The sequence below is a fragment of the Micropterus salmoides genome, unplaced genomic scaffold, assembly GCF_014851395.1.
Source record: "Micropterus salmoides isolate LMB-PRFRI ecotype aquatic unplaced genomic scaffold, ASM1485139v1 Ms_hic_scaffold_6, whole genome shotgun sequence".
Classification (NCBI taxonomy): Eukaryota; Metazoa; Chordata; class Actinopteri; order Centrarchiformes; family Centrarchidae; genus Micropterus; species Micropterus salmoides.
Genome location: NW_024044348.1, coordinates 24937176 through 24954399, shown reverse-complemented (window position 1 = coordinate 24954399; position 17224 = coordinate 24937176). Strand labels below are relative to the sequence as shown.

The 17224-nt window shown below is 39.0% G+C and overlaps 1 protein-coding gene across 1 annotated transcript; it reads right to left on the bottom strand.

Moving 5' to 3' along the window:
- Window positions 1-4524: 4524 nt before the first annotated feature.
- smyd2a (SET and MYND domain containing 2a) lies at window positions 4525-15322 on the bottom strand. Its single transcript, XM_038701575.1, has 12 exons — window positions 15054-15322; window positions 13759-13822; window positions 12885-12995; window positions 11670-11730; window positions 10071-10198; window positions 9341-9408; window positions 8991-9093; window positions 8729-8839; window positions 8100-8220; window positions 7769-7943; window positions 7190-7298; window positions 4525-6901 (listed from the first exon to the last, which is right to left on the bottom strand). The coding sequence occupies exons 1-12, from the start codon at window positions 15224-15226 to the stop codon at window positions 6818-6820; spliced, it is 1308 nt and encodes a 435-aa protein (XP_038557503.1). The 5' UTR covers window positions 15227-15322; the 3' UTR covers window positions 4525-6817.
- Window positions 15323-17224: the final 1902 nt, after the last annotated feature.

Here is a 17224-nt window from a genome sequence, read left to right as displayed (position 1 = left end):
TTTACTTATGTTCCTGACTCAACAGTGCCCACACGTGGTGTCACTCTGTACTCACATGCTCACCCCACTTTGTCCTCCGTACAGCTGCATCTAAGAAAATTAGAATATCCTGAAAAGGTTATTTTTTTCCCCCGTAATTTTATTTAATAGTGAAACTTTCATATATTCAATACATATAAAGTGAAATATTTCAGGCCTTTTTTGTTTTGATCTTGATGATTATGGCTCACAGCTCATGGGAATCAAAAATCCAAATCTCAATAATCTATCTGAAATATGTGAAAATTTAACTTTTTGAATTAAATTACGTAAAAAATTTACTTTTTCACAATATTAAAATTTTCTGAAATGCACCTGTATACCACTTCTTGCCAAGTCGAAAACTATGTTACTGGTTGTAGTGGCCCTTTAAAGGTATTTTGACAGGTAAAAATTACTGGGTGAGCTATAATCTGTCAAACATTATCCTCATGAATGAAATCAAGTCACTCTGAGGCAGAAATAACCTTTCAGTCAATAAGCAGAGGTTGAAATAATTTATTTGGCAAATGCAAAACTGCATTTTATGGGATGAATTGGCCCTGTAAAGGTAAAAGAGAGCACCGAATAGGTGCCAATTGGTTGTTGCAACTCTTCCAAATTAAACTTAATTCTTTATCAGGGCTGTGCAGAGACCTTTGGAAAGGCAGGTGCTCAAAGTATAAAAGGGGCACATGGAACAAGGATTGAAATAGGGCTGTTCTCAAAATATCGATACAGAAATATATTGTTATGTATTCCTTGCTGATATGCTTATACAGATGCTTGTATATCGATAAATCAGTGATTGCTGTGACACTGTTTTGAAAAAGAAACACAGGGAATACCCAGCTCTTGAGGTGGTTGCTGCTGCTGCTGCTGCTGCTGCTGCTGCTGCTGCTGCTGCTGCTACTACTGGTGGTGATCTGTGACTAGAGATATTATAACAAACATAGTATATATATTAGCTGATTGAACAAATATGTGACCATGACAAGATGTAAAGATTGCTGACAGTGTTGGGAGTGGCTCACTTTGACTGACCTGCTGTAGCGCTGCAGATGCTGCCAAGACTGACTGCTACGAGAAAATAAGAGGGAAATACTCACAGAGACTGCTGCACACTGAGAGCTGCAGGTAGTGAAAACAAGATACCAGATTCAAAAAAGTGTGGGAAATAATCTGAGAAGGAAACAGTATTGGTTCTCCAAATGATGTTGTCCCTCCTCGACTTTTTAAGGAGGTTCTCCCTACTGTAGGGCCATCTATTATTGCAGTTTAAGTAGTAGCCTTTCCTCAGGGGTGGTACCAGAACTTTTTAAACATGCAGTAGTGCAACCTGTAATTAAAAAACCTGGTCTGGATCCTGCAGATCTTGCTAATTTCAGGCCTATCTCCAAACGAACCTTTCTGTCAAAAAACCTTTAAATGGCCTTCTTGGATGAGCACAATCTTCCTGAAGTCTTCCAATATTAATATTAATATTATCCAAAATTAAAACCCTACATAGCACAGAATCAGCACTTCTAAAAGTTTTTAATGATATCCTTTTAGCTACTGACTCAGGTGATTGTGTTACTCTTGTGCTTCTTGATCTGACTGCTGCCTTTGACACAGTGGACCATGAAATCCTGATCTCTCGTTTGGAGCGGTGGGTGGGCATTAAGGGCATTGCACTGAAATGGTTCAGGTCCTACTTGGAAGGTAGAACTTTCTGTGTCAGCTGTGGATAGTCTGTGTCCTCTTCTGCTCCTCCCTCGTGTGGGGTCCCACAGGGCTCAATATTAGGCCCTCTTCTTTTCTCTCTTTATTTGCTCCCGCTTGGTTCCATACTTCATTCCACTGTTTTGCAGACGATACTCAGATCTATATGCCTCTTAAAAAGAATGAAACTGTTGGACCGTTACTTAAGTGTCTTGATGACATAAATGCTTGGATGGCTCTAAACTCTAAATGAACGAATGATGCCTGACAGAAGTGATGTTTTTTGGTGGCACTACTGGGACACCCCGTGTCGATCTAGGTTCCTTGAGTCACTACATCAAGCAAACGATCACTAACCTTGGGGTTAAAATCGACTCTGACCTTAAGCTCGACAGACAGATAAGGACAGTCGTAAAAACAAGCTTTTTCAATTGAGGCAACTGGCCAAAATAAAGCCACTTCTCTCTAGGCAGCACTTTGAAACAGTAATCCACGCCTTTGTTACCACTCGGTTGGATTACTGTAATGCACTGTGCGTGGGGGTCAGCGGGTCCTCTATTGCTCATCTCCAGATGGTACAAAACGCTGCAGCTCGCCTTTTAACTAGAACGCGTAAATATGAGCGTATTTCCCCCATTTTAGCCTCACTCCACTGGCCGCCTGTACAGCATAGGATTCATTTATTTGTTTTTAAGTGTCTTAATGGCCTTGTTCCACCCTACATCTCTGAGCTGCTACATGCCTATAGACCCATCCGTTCTCTCAGGTCAGCTGATCAACTGCTCCTAAGTGTGCCCAAAACCAAGCGCAAGCACAGACGGGACCGAGCTTTTGCTGTAGCAGTTCCTAAACTTTGGAATGATCTACCTCTGCACATTAGACAGGCATCTTCACTGTCCGTTTTTAAGTCTCTTCTTAAAACCCACCTCTTTTCTCTAGCCTTTGAAAACTGAAGTTGACATTTCTTGTTTTAGTTGTATTGATTTTGTTTTATTATATTGTTTTTATTTGTATTTTATGCGTCGTGGGAGCTTTGTCTTTGGTGTCTTTTATGTATTAATTTATTGTTTTACTGTATAGCACTTTGTGTCAACTTGGACTGTAAAGTGCTGTATAAATAAATTTTGATTGATTGATTGAGGAAGGACGAGGTTGGCCAAGGCAGAGACGAATCTATAGACAGGTGTGTACATACAATATTTTGATAATGATTTTATATATTGCACTCTCAGATATATTTGGATTTTGATTGACTATATGTCTAATAATAAATATAAATAAGCTAAGATGTGTGTGTGTTTGTTTGTGTGTTCATTCTGTTGGCCCATACTAACCATGACAGAGTAGCATCTGCCTTTCACATTAACATTTCATACCTTTTCCTGAAATCTATAGAGCTATTTCTTCTGCACTCTTTACATTGATGTCACAGATATTATTTATTTTACACTGACGCTGACATTATTATTTCCAGTTATTGAGTTTATATAGCCAGGTTTGCTGTTGTAAACAAAGTTAAAATGTTGGCTAAATCTATTCCAATACTGTTCTGAATTAAATGATAATTTTAAAAAGGGCTGATAAGTAGGCTATAAGTCGTAGGAATAAGTATCAGAATAAACCTGTTTTACCAATGTTGTTATAATTATTTTAAGGCACATTACGTTTTTTATTAAGTTAATTAGTTCAAGTGAAAGGTTATATAACAAATACCAGACCTCGCGACGCCCGTGAGACTTTTCTCCCTCAAACAGCACGTCATCTTTATTGCAAAAAAAGGATACAAATCATAAGTGACTTACTAAAATATACATAATATACAAACATAAGATGTAGACAGAATACAATACAGTTTTGCCAGGGAAGCCTTTAGGTCATTACAAAGAGAGAGAGGACCATATGTTGACAGTTTTAACTGCCTTTTTGTTGTTGGAGCCAGAGGTCAGATTAATATAATGTTCAACTTCATGGAGAAAAAGTACAAAAGTAGTTGGGGTTTTTTTTGTGCTGAATTTACATTTATGAATGTGAAATTTTGCCAAAAGGATTAATAAATTTATAATGAAGTACATATTTTCTTTACTTTGAGTTCTATAAAAGCAAAATACAACATTCTTCCACAATAAGGCAAATCTCTACTGTGTCTGAACGGGAGGCCTCGTGACGGATGAGGTCATCAGGTGAAAGGTCATCATGTGGGTAATTTTATTTACTGCAAAATTATGTATATATATGTATGTAAGTGTGTGTGAGAGGGAGAGACTGGCCATCAGTTTTTATTATTTCAGCTTTGTTTAGGAGAAACCATTCTTTATCGGTTTGGCCTGGCAGCTCTACCACAAACACTTGACAATCCATCATCAAAAGAACTTTCAGGATTATTTGTTTTTCATGCAGTGTTTTAAAAACAGAAAATGCATTACAACTCATTTCACTATTCTAACACTTAAAATAATTAAGTAGACTGTTGTTTTGCTGCTTGGTCTAGATATTAGGGCAGTTTTTCCTGAACTGAATCAAGGTTCTAAGGACAAAAGGGGTCTATACTGCACAGATTGTAAAGCCCCTTAAAGCAAACTGTAATTGTGATATCGGGTGTTATAAATAAAATTGATTAATTGACTGAAAGAAATTGCAGGTTTAGCAAATTTACTGCAAAATATCTAAAAACTGTCTTCAATAATCAAGTTTTTTCCCCTCTCATGTCTTTCAGATCCTGTGTTGTGCTACATGACTGTTGTACATTAATGATGTGTGTGAGAATAAATAAAAGGTTAAATAAAATAAGTATACTATAACAAAACAAGCGCCATACTGTCATTTATTGAGTTCCACTGACATGGTACATAAAGGATCAAAGGCTCAGACTTTAGTTATGCATTCCAACAGAACAACATTCATGCCTGACAAAATAAGAGTTCACTACAGAAACAGAAAAAAAATCTGGGTGGCCTTTCATCTGGTTTTACACATGCAGCATGAGTATGAATTTTACTCTTTAACCCTTGAGCCGCAGGTTTTATCTTTCATGACATCACAGAAAAAAAAAGAAACAAATCTCATGCATTTTCTTCGAGTCCAGCCGGAAATTAAATGAAGTGCTCAAATCTAGCCAACAGAGGGTTACGATGTTTTTTAGCTTATGCAAACAAGCCTACAAACCTTTTTCCTCATTGTCTTATTCCTTTGTAAAAAACATACACACATGGAACGGAGTTGCTGATTGGTGCTTTTGGATTATCTATGCAAAGATGTAAGGCAGGCAGCTTCTCAATAAATTTTTGAGTCATCTATGCAGGAGTTGCTACAAATATGACCACAGGCATCTCATAACAATGGGCTATTTCTAACCCTCAGTTACCCACATTCATGTGGTGCATAAAACTGCATCCACAGTAAACCAGAGGGAGAAGCTACAGGCATTAAGAAGAATAAAGGAATTACAACTGTGACTTCAGTTCCTCTGGTGGTGCACAGTGTGAAGACTGCAGGCAGGAGAAACTGACAAAACAAAATGTGCTTAGAGGTTTGCCTATTATGAGTTTGAGAAACCATTCCTGCTGATGCTTCCTTAAAATGTTGCCATGTTAGTACAACTTGTTGTATATCATGGTTTAATCATCTCGGTCTATTTAGCTTACGAGTGCAACAATGAACTCCACGCTGTGGCAGAGATAAAGGGAGTATTTCCCCTTTAAAAAGTATTTCCATTTTTAAGAAGCATTTCATTCATTCTGGTTGACTATAAAATGAAATGTGTTTGGTGAGGGTGATTTCTGCCCTCATTCTCACTTTTATGTAAAAGGTATATCCTACCAAGTTATACTGTAAGTTAATAATCTGCCCACAGCTGCTGAGGTGATTACCTTCCCAGGGTAATGACACTGATTCATGATGCTTCTGAGAAAACAATAAAAAGGTAAAATAATGTATCTTTTGACAAAAGGTAATAAAAGCTACAGTGTTGCGCCTTTTGTTTTCCTGAGAGCAAAGAGGCTCTGATCTAGGATCATTGGTTAGGTGATAGTACCAGTGTCTTCACTCTGACTTAAAAGGCAAACTGGTCTCAGATCAGCACCCCTGTTTAAGGATGAACTGAATAGAGAATTATAGCTGATTCCTTGTCAGTTAAACCTGTAGCCCCTTTGGTCAACAAGCCTCATGAAGAAAAAACTAACTATAAAACATGCAACACTTTTTCTGGTTCTTTACAACCAAAACATCCTGTAAGACAAGCCAATCAAACACTGGTAATTCAGTCAGAATAGTTATTTGCATTTTCTTCTCTGTTGCTACAGAGTACCTGATGCATGGTCAGACATCCCCCCCCTTACAGTTTGGACAAGAAACAACAAAGCCAGAATCTCTGGTGCTGAATAACTGATAGAATTAAAATGCCTTGGCTGTGAATAAGTAGTAATGCCCTTCATAACAACTACTCACCAGTTTGTACAGAAGTCCAAATCATTGAAAAACTGCTCTGGAGCACAGCTGTGCAGCTAAAACCGCTGCCAAAGACAAACAACGATGAAACAGTCTGTTGATGAGTCTACAGTCCAAAGATTTCAGACTCACAAGGAAAGAAAAAAATAGGCAAAAATTTCACATCAGAAAATGGATGTTACGCATCTATCACTTCGTTTCTTCAGAGAGGCTTTAAGGGCAGAATTAAAGTTTCTTTTTTCCACTGACGTGATCCTTTTTTGAATTACAGTACGAGTGTTGAATGAGCTTCAGCACACAGAAAACAACATGTGGAAATGAAGTTGAAGGTTAGAACTGTGAGTATTTCAAAAACATTTTCACTCCAAACATTTTAAACCCTAATTTGTCTGCTTTTAACTCCAGTTCTGACGGGAAGTGGGCAGCTGCAGATACAAAAACGCAGTCATTCTCAACAACAATATGTTGACAGTACACATGGAAAAACACCTGCCAGGAGAGGCATGAAAAACAGTTGGGGACAGAAAACGGAGAGGTATAGGATGCATGGCATGCTGCTGTGATGTGTATTTTTGTTGTTGTTGCTTGAAGAGAGCTTTGCCAATCCAGTACCTCCCTTTTTAATCTTTTTGCTCCTCCTGCTGCACCTTGTTTACTTCTGCTCCTCAATTTCTCGTTTGACTTCAGCTACATAATGGTGATCTTTCCCATGGGCTACCTCCATGATGGCAACTGCCTGAAGACAGAAAAAAGTGCATTTTAAAATCAGTTAAAGGCACATTGCAAATTTATTTTTTGGCAATTCGTGGCTATCATGTTGTTGTGGATCCATGTATGAACACTCACCTCATATCTCTAAAATTATTTTCTGTTTACTAGTTTTTCTGACTGCAGTTGCCTTTTCCATCTTACTTTTCTTCTGCTACATTTCTGTTCATACTCTTCCCTCTCTTTGGAGCCCGCAGTATTTTCTACCCTCACTTTGCCACGTATTAATATACCCCGTGACAAGATGTAATTGTACCTTCTTCAGAGCCTTGACTCCTTGTGTCTTCTTCTCCAGCCCCAAATACAGACGTCCCAGTTTCAGATACATAGACGCCACATTTAGAGAGTATGCCGGGTAGTGAACACTGTAGAGAGAATATAATTTATACATCAAGCAAACAGTGAATGCGGGTGGGAATGAGATATATTCTATAATTAATGTTACATTTGTTGGTTGGTTTTGTTGTAGAAATGTATCAAGCTTGAGTGAACTAAAGCAACACAATAGAATCAATCTCTCTCTATCTCTCTCTCTCTCTCTGGATGGAGAACACCTCATGGGAAAATACTGTATTTTATAAAGTATGAAGTCAACAAAACATTCTGAGCTGCAAAGCATAGTTAAAATAAATTATTAAAGACTAAAGTAGGAATAAAAGCCATGATTCTACAAGGACTTTGTTGGAAACTCATAGGTCTGAAGAAAATCTCATTATAAAACTCAGGTGAATGGAGGGTGCCACACATCAAAACACTCTAGAGGGCTCTGTAACATGCCTCTATACAAGAGATTGATTTCTCTTACAAGGATCAATTGTAAGTGCAGATGCCTTACCTATATGGCTGAATGATCTTCTCTCCGTAGCTCATTGCTCCGTCCCAGTCCTGCATGTAGAGACAGACACCCATGGCCTGATACATCATGTGCAGCATGTAGACGTTGGTGTCTGCAAATATAGCTCCCATCTTCTCCTGGCTGAGCTCACACATCTCCAGCAGCTCACTGGGGGGTGCCAGAGAGTCAAGGAATAATGGCACAAACAACATAGATACAGAAGAGTAGACTGGGAAGTGAAAGGTTGTCCTGGATGAAGAAAGATGACAAACTGACTGACTGAGAGGGAAAGGACTTTAGAGAAAATAGAAACCAGGGAGGAAGAGGATATTCTTGTAGTGTTTTGCTCTCCTGAACTCCTCGATGACATTCTTGGCGTAACGGACCATGGATCTGACTTCCTCCGGCTCTGGGGGAGAACTCAGCTTCCTGAGCTCCATTTTTTCTTTGTCCTAGAAAGAGATGGAAAGAAATAATGTAGGAGATGATGTACCATAACAAGCCTTTTAACTGAAACACTTGCTGCATCCTAATTTCATACTGGTGTGCACACTAATTCTGATCAGTATGTAGTGTGTTCACATTGGAATAGTGGCAATCTTAAAAGTACTCAATACGTCACCACATCTGCTTGATTTTCTTTTTTTGATGATGTTGACGGAGCTATGTCAAACGTCCTGTATGTAAAAATGTACTGTAATGTATATTCATCTGTCATATCAAACACACAGGGACATTTTCAGGAAGGTCTTGATAAAATGGATTGCAGAATATAAACTGCATTTATACTCTCATGATCCTGTACTCCAACAGATGCCAGAGAGTGATGCAGAGGAGACTCTTAAGGTATATTCCTCACATCAACAAAGCAAAAAGGTTTCGCCACACCTACGTTCTATACATTTCAAATCTCAAACTTTATGAAGGTGTATGTGCTTCAGAGAGACAAGTGAACAGTACCTTAGACTTGGAGGTGCACTCAGTACACTGGCATGTGAAGAAGTAGGAATCTAACAACCTCTCTTTCCTGTCCTCTGTTGGATAGAGCAGGTCTATGTAACTGTTAAAGATCTACAGAGAGAGGGAGATGAAAGATTTAAATATGCAGCTTTGCATCATAAAGGCTGCATTAGGCATCTGTTTCTTCATAACTAAGTAAAAAAACAAAATTAGTGTCACTGGGAAGCATCTTTGTTGCTAGATGAGTCCAGTGTTTACGTACCTCGTCTCCAGGGTTAATCTCCTGAACAGCTCTGACCTCAGCCACTGTGCCTTTATAGGTCACTATGACATTAGGACTACAGCTGTGATTCATCAGTGCTACACTAGAAGGAAGAAAGAAAGGTGCAGAAACACACAAGTTTAAAGAAGAATTGTGAAATCAGACATTTGATCAAAGTGAAACATTTAGAAGCATTATGATGGGTTATGTATGTTAAACTGAGTATATAAAAAAGGGAATCAGGGAAAATAAAAAACTTATTTGATTTGTAACATGTTACATGTCCTCTTCAATTCTGTAATATACTGATGAATGGATGAACTGTTGGAGGAGGAGGATGGACTACTTACTCAGGAAAAACAGCTGAACCCAGATGGGAGAGCTCTTCATCCTCTATAGTAAAACCATTACAGTTCACCTGAAGACATAAGTGGCAGGTCAGGAAACAAAGAAGGCAAGACACAAACAAACAGGTGGAGACAGAACAGCAGAGTGAGTAACACTTTCAGGACCCTCTACTCTCCAGTACGGTAATACCTCCTCCACAGAGGAGTGGAGATTAAATGTTGCTGTGATATAAGAAGCCAAAGAGTCTGTTGGTGCAGCATGGAGAGAAAGGGGACAGCAGCACTGACAGATCAGAGAGCTAAACGCTGTAGAGTTAAACAGACAGGTGAGAACCTCAACATGTGCTCCGGTGTGTAACAATGGCAGGACAACTGGGGCTGATGTGAGAGAAGAGAAAGAAAAAGCTTGTATGAGTAGTGTGCACATGTAAACGTACTGTTTTTGCACACCGTGCGTCTAAATGTTTTCTGTGTGTATGTTGCAACCCAGCATGCCCTTTCACAACCACACCTGTCTGTGTGTCAGACAAAACCTGATATTCTCCTAACCAACCACATGACAGTAACACAACACACCACACCCAAGATCCAGGATCCTACTAGGAACAGAGGGTTTTAAATTAGTGGATTTGTAGCAACAGCCAACACAATACAGAGTGACTCTAAAAGGTACTACCAAAGATACCTCCTATAATCCAAAGAAACATCTGGGCGTAGTGTTATCCAATGTTACCTGTGCAAAGAGCTCAGTGAGGGCCTGATCGTCGGGGAGGTCACTGATGTGTCTGGAGTAGAAGTGGTGCAGCGCTGCTATGTCTGCCTGGTTCATCTCCTCTTTCTCGCTGTCCATCTTATCTAAATCTGGAAAAGGGCAATAAAAGACATACAGAACAACAGGAGAGACAAAACAGAACAACAAAGAAAGAACAGACACAAAAAAGGGACATGGAGAGAAAGTCAATAACATAAACCAGACCATCATAAAGAGACCACTTTGTATCTAGAACGTTTGTGTGTTCATTGGCTCATGTGCTTTTCTGTATGAGATTGAACCCCCTGCACTTTGTAAACAAGACATGTCATAATCTAAGATGCAGACAACTCCGAGCGATTTGGGCTTCCGAGGAAATAAGACATTGATTTTAATCAATCCATGGCCACAGGAAGGACTCTTATTACCACTAGTGAGGCACAATATGTTCTGAGCTGCACTTTGGTATTGTGAGGTGAAATGAACCTTATTTGGCAACCAGCTAGAACTGAGACTCTAGTTAACGGAGATTATTAAAAGGAACATGCAAAAATGACATTAAATATGCATTCTCCTTTAGAAAATGAGAAGGTAACCAGGACGGGAGAAAAACCCTACAGTACATAAACTTGCACCGGCACAGAGGGATGCATCTACCATATCTGAATATCAACAGCACTGGTAATAGAGATTGATAAAGATAAAATATAAGATTGATTATGCATCCAAAATTATATCTGTACGTTCTGTTTTTTTTTTTAAATCTGTTACCGCGATCATAATAATCTATCACATGGCTCCTTGGTAGATCCACTTGGTATCGTGTAGGAAGTGCTGTTGCTGTAGGCCACGTGTCATTGTCAGTCACCCAAACTCACACAGAGACTGTCTGGTTGTAACAGGCAGCTGCTGGCCACTGATTTGCTTTGTGTGCATGAGAGACAGGTGTGAAGGTTAATTCTGGGACAATCCTCTGATGACACTCCTGAGCCTGCAGCAACATCTCAGACTAAACGAGATCACCCAACGGAGCAGAGAAAACAGTTTGTGGGCGCTTAGTCTTTATTTTTGTGTGTTTGGACAAATACACTCTTATCATATCACAGCGTGTGATTCAGATTATTGGGAGTAGCTGCGTTTTCAGGACTACATTGCCTGAATAACACAGTTGAGTAAACCTTCATGTAAAAAGCGCCATCGAAAGAAAACAGAAAGTGAAGTTATGGGCTGACATAAGGTATAAGGAGTACATGTGTTAGTACTGAAGAGCTTCTCAGTACGCATTCCCCCAGAGAATAGGGTTGGGTACCTTGCTCAAGGGCACAGTGGCAGTAGTTTTAAAAGGAGGGGAGAGAACATGAAATTACAGCACCCAGACGCTTGGGATTTAAGTCCCAGTGCTCTGCAGACTTGAGTGAATAAAACAGACAGAACCAGCACTGGAGGCTAGAGCAGAGGATATTAATAGACACACTGCAGAGACACCAAAAGAGCTCTCACACACTGCACCATGTAACTAAAAGTGCACCCAAATGTAACTAAACATAGACGCTCATGTATTTCATACACACATCTACTTACGGGATTCAAATTCTTTGAGTAGTAGCAGCCTTTCTGAAGGGGTGCGCTCTGTTGTGACTCTCTGTGAAATGAGACAGTTGAGAAAATTTAGGCTATTTTAATCAAAAAGGCAAAATCCAATATGTAGCAAATTGTTTTGTTACAGACTTTCTGGCCAATTACAAGTCAATAAAACACTATAACAATATGGCAGCTGACAGCAGCACTGGCTTCAGGAACCAACGTTAGTGTTCAATGGGACCAACACTTTAATTTAAGCACTTAAAACACAACAAGGTTGATACTGTAGTATACATCGCTTCAATTAAACTGGTTTTGTTAGATGGCTTATGATGCCAGTTTGAACAAGTCACCATTCTGAACTGCAGTAAATGAATAGCAAAGAAACCACACTACTATGAAGCTCATGCAAAGGTAAACAAATTAAATTGATATGAAATGTATTGCATCCCTGAATATGGCTAGTTCATAGCTCATAAAAGTGACTTATTTGACTCTTTATCTTCTTCAGCGTTTGTTTAATAAAGGCTTTAAATGTTGAGCCGACTTTCCAGTCACATTCTCACACAGCTCATTTCAGCCATCAGCTTTCAAACTCAGGCTGGTCATTTTGTGTTCTCCTTGCACTAGTGATGGCAGAAAAATCACAGGCGTTAACTAATAATATTACTGATGATCCAGTAGTGCCAGTGAGACGGCCACTGAAACAAGCATAAAGCATGTGTGATACCTGGCTCCAGGAACTAGCACACCTGAATGAAATGCAACAATTGTTCATGCTATTAATTACACCAGTGTTTGACAGGTAAGAATGTCTGCAGTATATCACATGGTCTATAGTGGATAATTAAAATTTAAACTGTATAATTGTTTTTATTTAGTTTTAGATCTTAGATTTCAATCCTTGTTAGTTTTACATAAGTTAACAAATTTACAGTTGTTTTTGCTTTAGCCTATCTAAGTTTTCAGCGTCATAAGCGTTGCCTCAGTGAGATTAAAAGTTCAAAGTGTGCTTTCCAACATTTTTAGGCATTTCAAGTCTTGTGCACAGTATTGATTATTAACTGGAGAAGGATGGTGTATTTTTTTTATTCCAATATTCTGTAATATTACCTCATATCTATCTCTTTGCTGTTTATGTTCCTGCATATGTCATGTTATTGCCAATAAAAAAAGATCTTAAAACTTTTCTTCTCCTCCTTGTTATTACTTTACCTGTTTCACAATGAGTCTAGCCACAAGTCTGACAGTCTCTGAAGGACACCAGTTTTCTCCATAGGCACACATAGCTACACACTCCAGTTTATGCATGGGCCAATCACCTCTCTGTGTACACACACAGACAAAGACAGCGACATTATTACAGCAAGCAATCCTATTCAGCTGCACAATACAGGAAAAGACAGGGTCAAAACACAAACCGAGACAATGGCAAAAAACAAGAGTGAGTAACCAAAAATTATATATATATATATATATATATATATATATATATATATATATATATATATATTTAAAACAGTGATAAATAATTTTATCATAAAATTCTTTATTAGCCAAAGCACTTGTACCCGTCTCTCACGCTTTCTCACATACACATAAGAAAACTCCTCCTGCAGCACGCTGAGTGTGTTTTGTGTCACAAAACTAAAACTAGGCACAAGCAGGACAGACTGAATCATCAAAGCAACACAACAGTGTGTGCGAGTACTCTCTCTGTCTCTAGCTGGAGCCCTGCTGTGGTTCTCAATGTGCGGTCCACGGTCCCAAGGTAGGTCACAAGAACAATAAAATAAAAGTTCCTTTAATTCACTCAGGTGGTACCGCTGAAGCAAAATGCTCCTCTTGCAGTGCAACATGTATAGATACACTCAAAGGGTTTGAATTAGAATATAAAATTGTGACTTATTTCTTAATATCTGTCAAAATAATGTTTTTTCATGTTGTTTAGCCCTAGTTCACATTTGCTGTGCCTATTCTCATCCGCTTTGTCCGTCTATTTAAAAACAGATCGCAGGAATATTACCAAAACAAATATGACATTTGTTGCACCACATTTTAAAATTAAAATTACTGTTAGCACTCTTACCTGACAGTCAACATTGCAGTAGTAGGCCTGCTTACATTTGCCACACTTGAAAAGGTCTTCTCTCCTGCAATGACATGAACACACAACACGTTACTCCACTACAGCTGTGAGAAGTGGGACCAGTGTGACATTTATGAGGAGAGTGGGTGGACGTAATATTAAATTAAATACATTTACTAATATATCTCTTATCCCACAACATTTAGATATGTTGTATTCTCTGATTAACAGTGAGTCACAGTCTTTCAGGTCTTTTCAGTTATGTGTTTAAAAAAAAAAACAAAAAAAAAAAAATAGGTGGGATGCACTTAAGCTCCCACAACAACTGATACTATTTTGCTGCCAAAACTGTAATCACAAATTATTTATCTATTCATTCACACACACTCAAAGTTAGTGTGTTTGACTTGTACACATGCACCCATGGCCTTCTCATCTCTTGGCTCCTCCTCTCTTGGGACACATGGACAACTATATTTAGTACCCTAACCTTTTACTGCTCTACAAACCTTAAAGGCTGCCTGGGTAGGACACATGTGTGTGTGAGAGGGAGTTAATTTATAAAGAGCGTCATAGTGCATCAGCAAGACAAGTAGACAAGCTAGAAGGTTACATCTGAATGGAGCAGTGTACTGCAGTTTAACCTTCCTTTATGTTTTTGACCACTCCACATCCTAACCTGTTACTGGTGCAAGCATGGGCTTTAAACTACCGGCACATTACTCAAAGGCATGCTATAATGCTCTTCTAAAAACTTTAAACCTGAAACTAATAAAAGACACACTGATATCGTAAAGACTGCAGGTTTTCCTTCTACAGTTTTGTATGTTAAGTGCACACAAGTAGGTGTATGATTAAGTCCTCCCTTAACTGAGTATACTACCAGTATGTATGAGTAGCCTATTTAAGACAATATGCTGACATATTAATAGCCTCATTAAGACTATAGGACAGCAGGCTTTTAACATTTTGGCTTTAAAAACCACCACTATATGGCTTGTTGTACATTAACATTCATTTTAGACTCTGCACTGCTACAAACAAATGCTGCAGTGTCAGTCAGGTGAGCTGCCTCAGCGCACTGACCCATTTAAGTCTGCACCAGTTAGGTAGGTGTCCAGAGGTGTACAAGCTAACCTAGCTAGGTGATGAGGTTAGCTGGCGTTGAACTGGACACCCTGCTCGCTTCGCTCTGTTTTACGCTAGGCTGAAAGTAAGTGAGAAAAACAGCCTGGAGATAAGAGTCAGAAAGGTGTGTTTCCCCCCCCATCTGTTTCTGAGAGGTAAGATATTACCTGGTGAAGCAGTGCTCACAGTGCGCTCCCCTCTCATTCACTGTCAACACGTAGCAGTAGGCAGGACAGGCGAACACCAGCTCCCCCACCGCGAAGTGCCTCACCGCCCGCAGGCCTCTGCCGCTGCCCGGGCTCAGGAACCGCTCCGTGCCCTCTATGCCTTCGTTCTTCATGGCTTGTTCCGTTTAGTCAGATACTGCCGACCACCACCTGTATCTGCTGAGGGCTCTAATCAGCTTCTGGCTGAGCCCCTTCTTCCTCTCCGGTCCTCTGAGTGTGTCCGGTGTGGCTCTCGTCGCCCCCTGCTGGAGAGGCGACGACACAGACGCGCAGCCACAGTTTATTTACAGTACGGTAACTAGTGCACTCAAGTACAATTTCTCCCTCTGAGATGTGGTGGAGTAGAAAATACTCTAAATATACTAATAAAGTACAAATACCTGGTAGCTGTCTGCCCTGCTATAAAAAGAAATCATACCTGCCTGCCTACATCAGAATCCCTTTTATTGGCCACTTATGTGTTCACAAGGAATTTGATTCATGATTTAAGTTGGTCTCAACATACAAACACAGAATAGGCATCATTAATAGGACAACACTCACAAAACAAATAGACCGATATACATATAAAAACAAACAAAACAATAACATTTTAAGACAGTAAGATAGGACAAAGGATGCTGGGAATAGAAATATTTGTTAAGTATTTTTATGTAGGCTACATGAGGTAAGTGAATGTTGTATTCAGTATAGCCACTACAATATGAACAGCAAGCATGCTGTTAGATGTAATTTTGAGGGATAATATTTATGTTTTAAAAAAGAAACTTTCATTTCAACAATGAATAACAAATACTAAATAGTTTACAGGTAAAGTAGATCTCTTCTGTGGTGTATGTTTTTAACGGCCTGCGCTGATCGTCTGTCATTGTTTTGTATAAATTATAAAAAATTAATTGCACTGCATAGGACCTAGCCTACTTTCCATGATGCTGAGGTCAAGTGAGCAGCCGTCATTCCCACCTCCAGGTCAAACCACAGACTGTAAAAGAAGGTCAAACTAGCTGAATTCACACTTATGACCTGTATGGTTAATGCATTAAAACGGCCGAGCTGACAGGCAGGTTTAGCGACTTTATTCACTTTGTATTGTAGTATTTTTGCACGAAAAGAGAGGCTGTGAAATCTTCATTGTACATTCAATATATACATTTATGAAATTGCCTCTAACTTTGGTTTGATACTGAACTGACATTATTTCCTAAGTGATTAATGTTACTCTCAAAATGCATTTAACTGCATTGATTTATACTGTTGTCTTCAAAATTGCATTTTATTGTTGTTTTAATGGCTAATTTAAGATTTGGCCAAAGGACAACAGTGAGCGACACTGGTACATTTACAGTGACGATCAATATCAAAGTCTTATGCATTGTCCATGAAACAAATTAATAAAATAAACTCATTATATATCAATGTCTGATGTATGAAATAACCCGTATCCACAATGCCTCTTGCACCATTTGTAACTCTGTAGACCGTTTACAGCAAAAAAGGACCTTTAAATAAAAAACTAATATATAAAAAAGTTGATTCTAATAAGACCTCTGAGCATTAAACAGTTTCAAGAAAATAATTGGTCTTAATTATTATGTGTCAAGGTGCTCCTCAGTCTATCCAGATAACTGGCTAAATATTGAATTTCAAAGTATTAAGTTACCAGAATGATTACATACTGTGACAATACTTTTATCCTGGGGCTGTTTTCCATGGTTTTGGTGAGACTCCTTAGTTCTAATTAAGTGAGCCAACAGTCCAACATCAGTGTTCAACCTTAACACACTGGTTCCCAAGTCTTATGGAAAACCTTCCCAGAAGAGTAGACACTGTTTGACATCTCCCTCCACAACCACTGGCAATAATATGAGTCCACATACTTCCGTACACTACCATATTGCTTTTTCCCCAGTAACCCATCTGATTGTTCTGAAATCTGAGGCTCTCTGGTCTGCATAAACTGAGATTAGTCATTACAGGATTTGTGGACAGTGTGCTACGGCGGTTATTAGGACCACAATATGTTGCCTTGTAATTAATTAAAACCTAAACCAGGAATTGTATTCCAGTGTTGCCCAAAATACTGCCTCATAGCATACCACTGAAACCAACCA

Coding starts and splice junctions, on each gene's coding strand:
- smyd2a (XM_038701575.1), bottom strand. CDS start 15,226: ATGAAGAACGAAGGCATAGAGGGCACGGAGCGGTTCCTGAGCCCGGGC. Junction 12,996..13,758: donor ACTGCAATGTTGACTGTCAG/GTAAGAGTGCTA, acceptor GTGTGTACACAG/AGAGGTGATTGGCCCATGCA. Junction 7,944..8,099: donor GAGAGCAAAACACTACAAGA/ATATCCTCTTCC, acceptor ACTCTCTGGCAC/CCCCCAGTGAGCTGCTGGAG.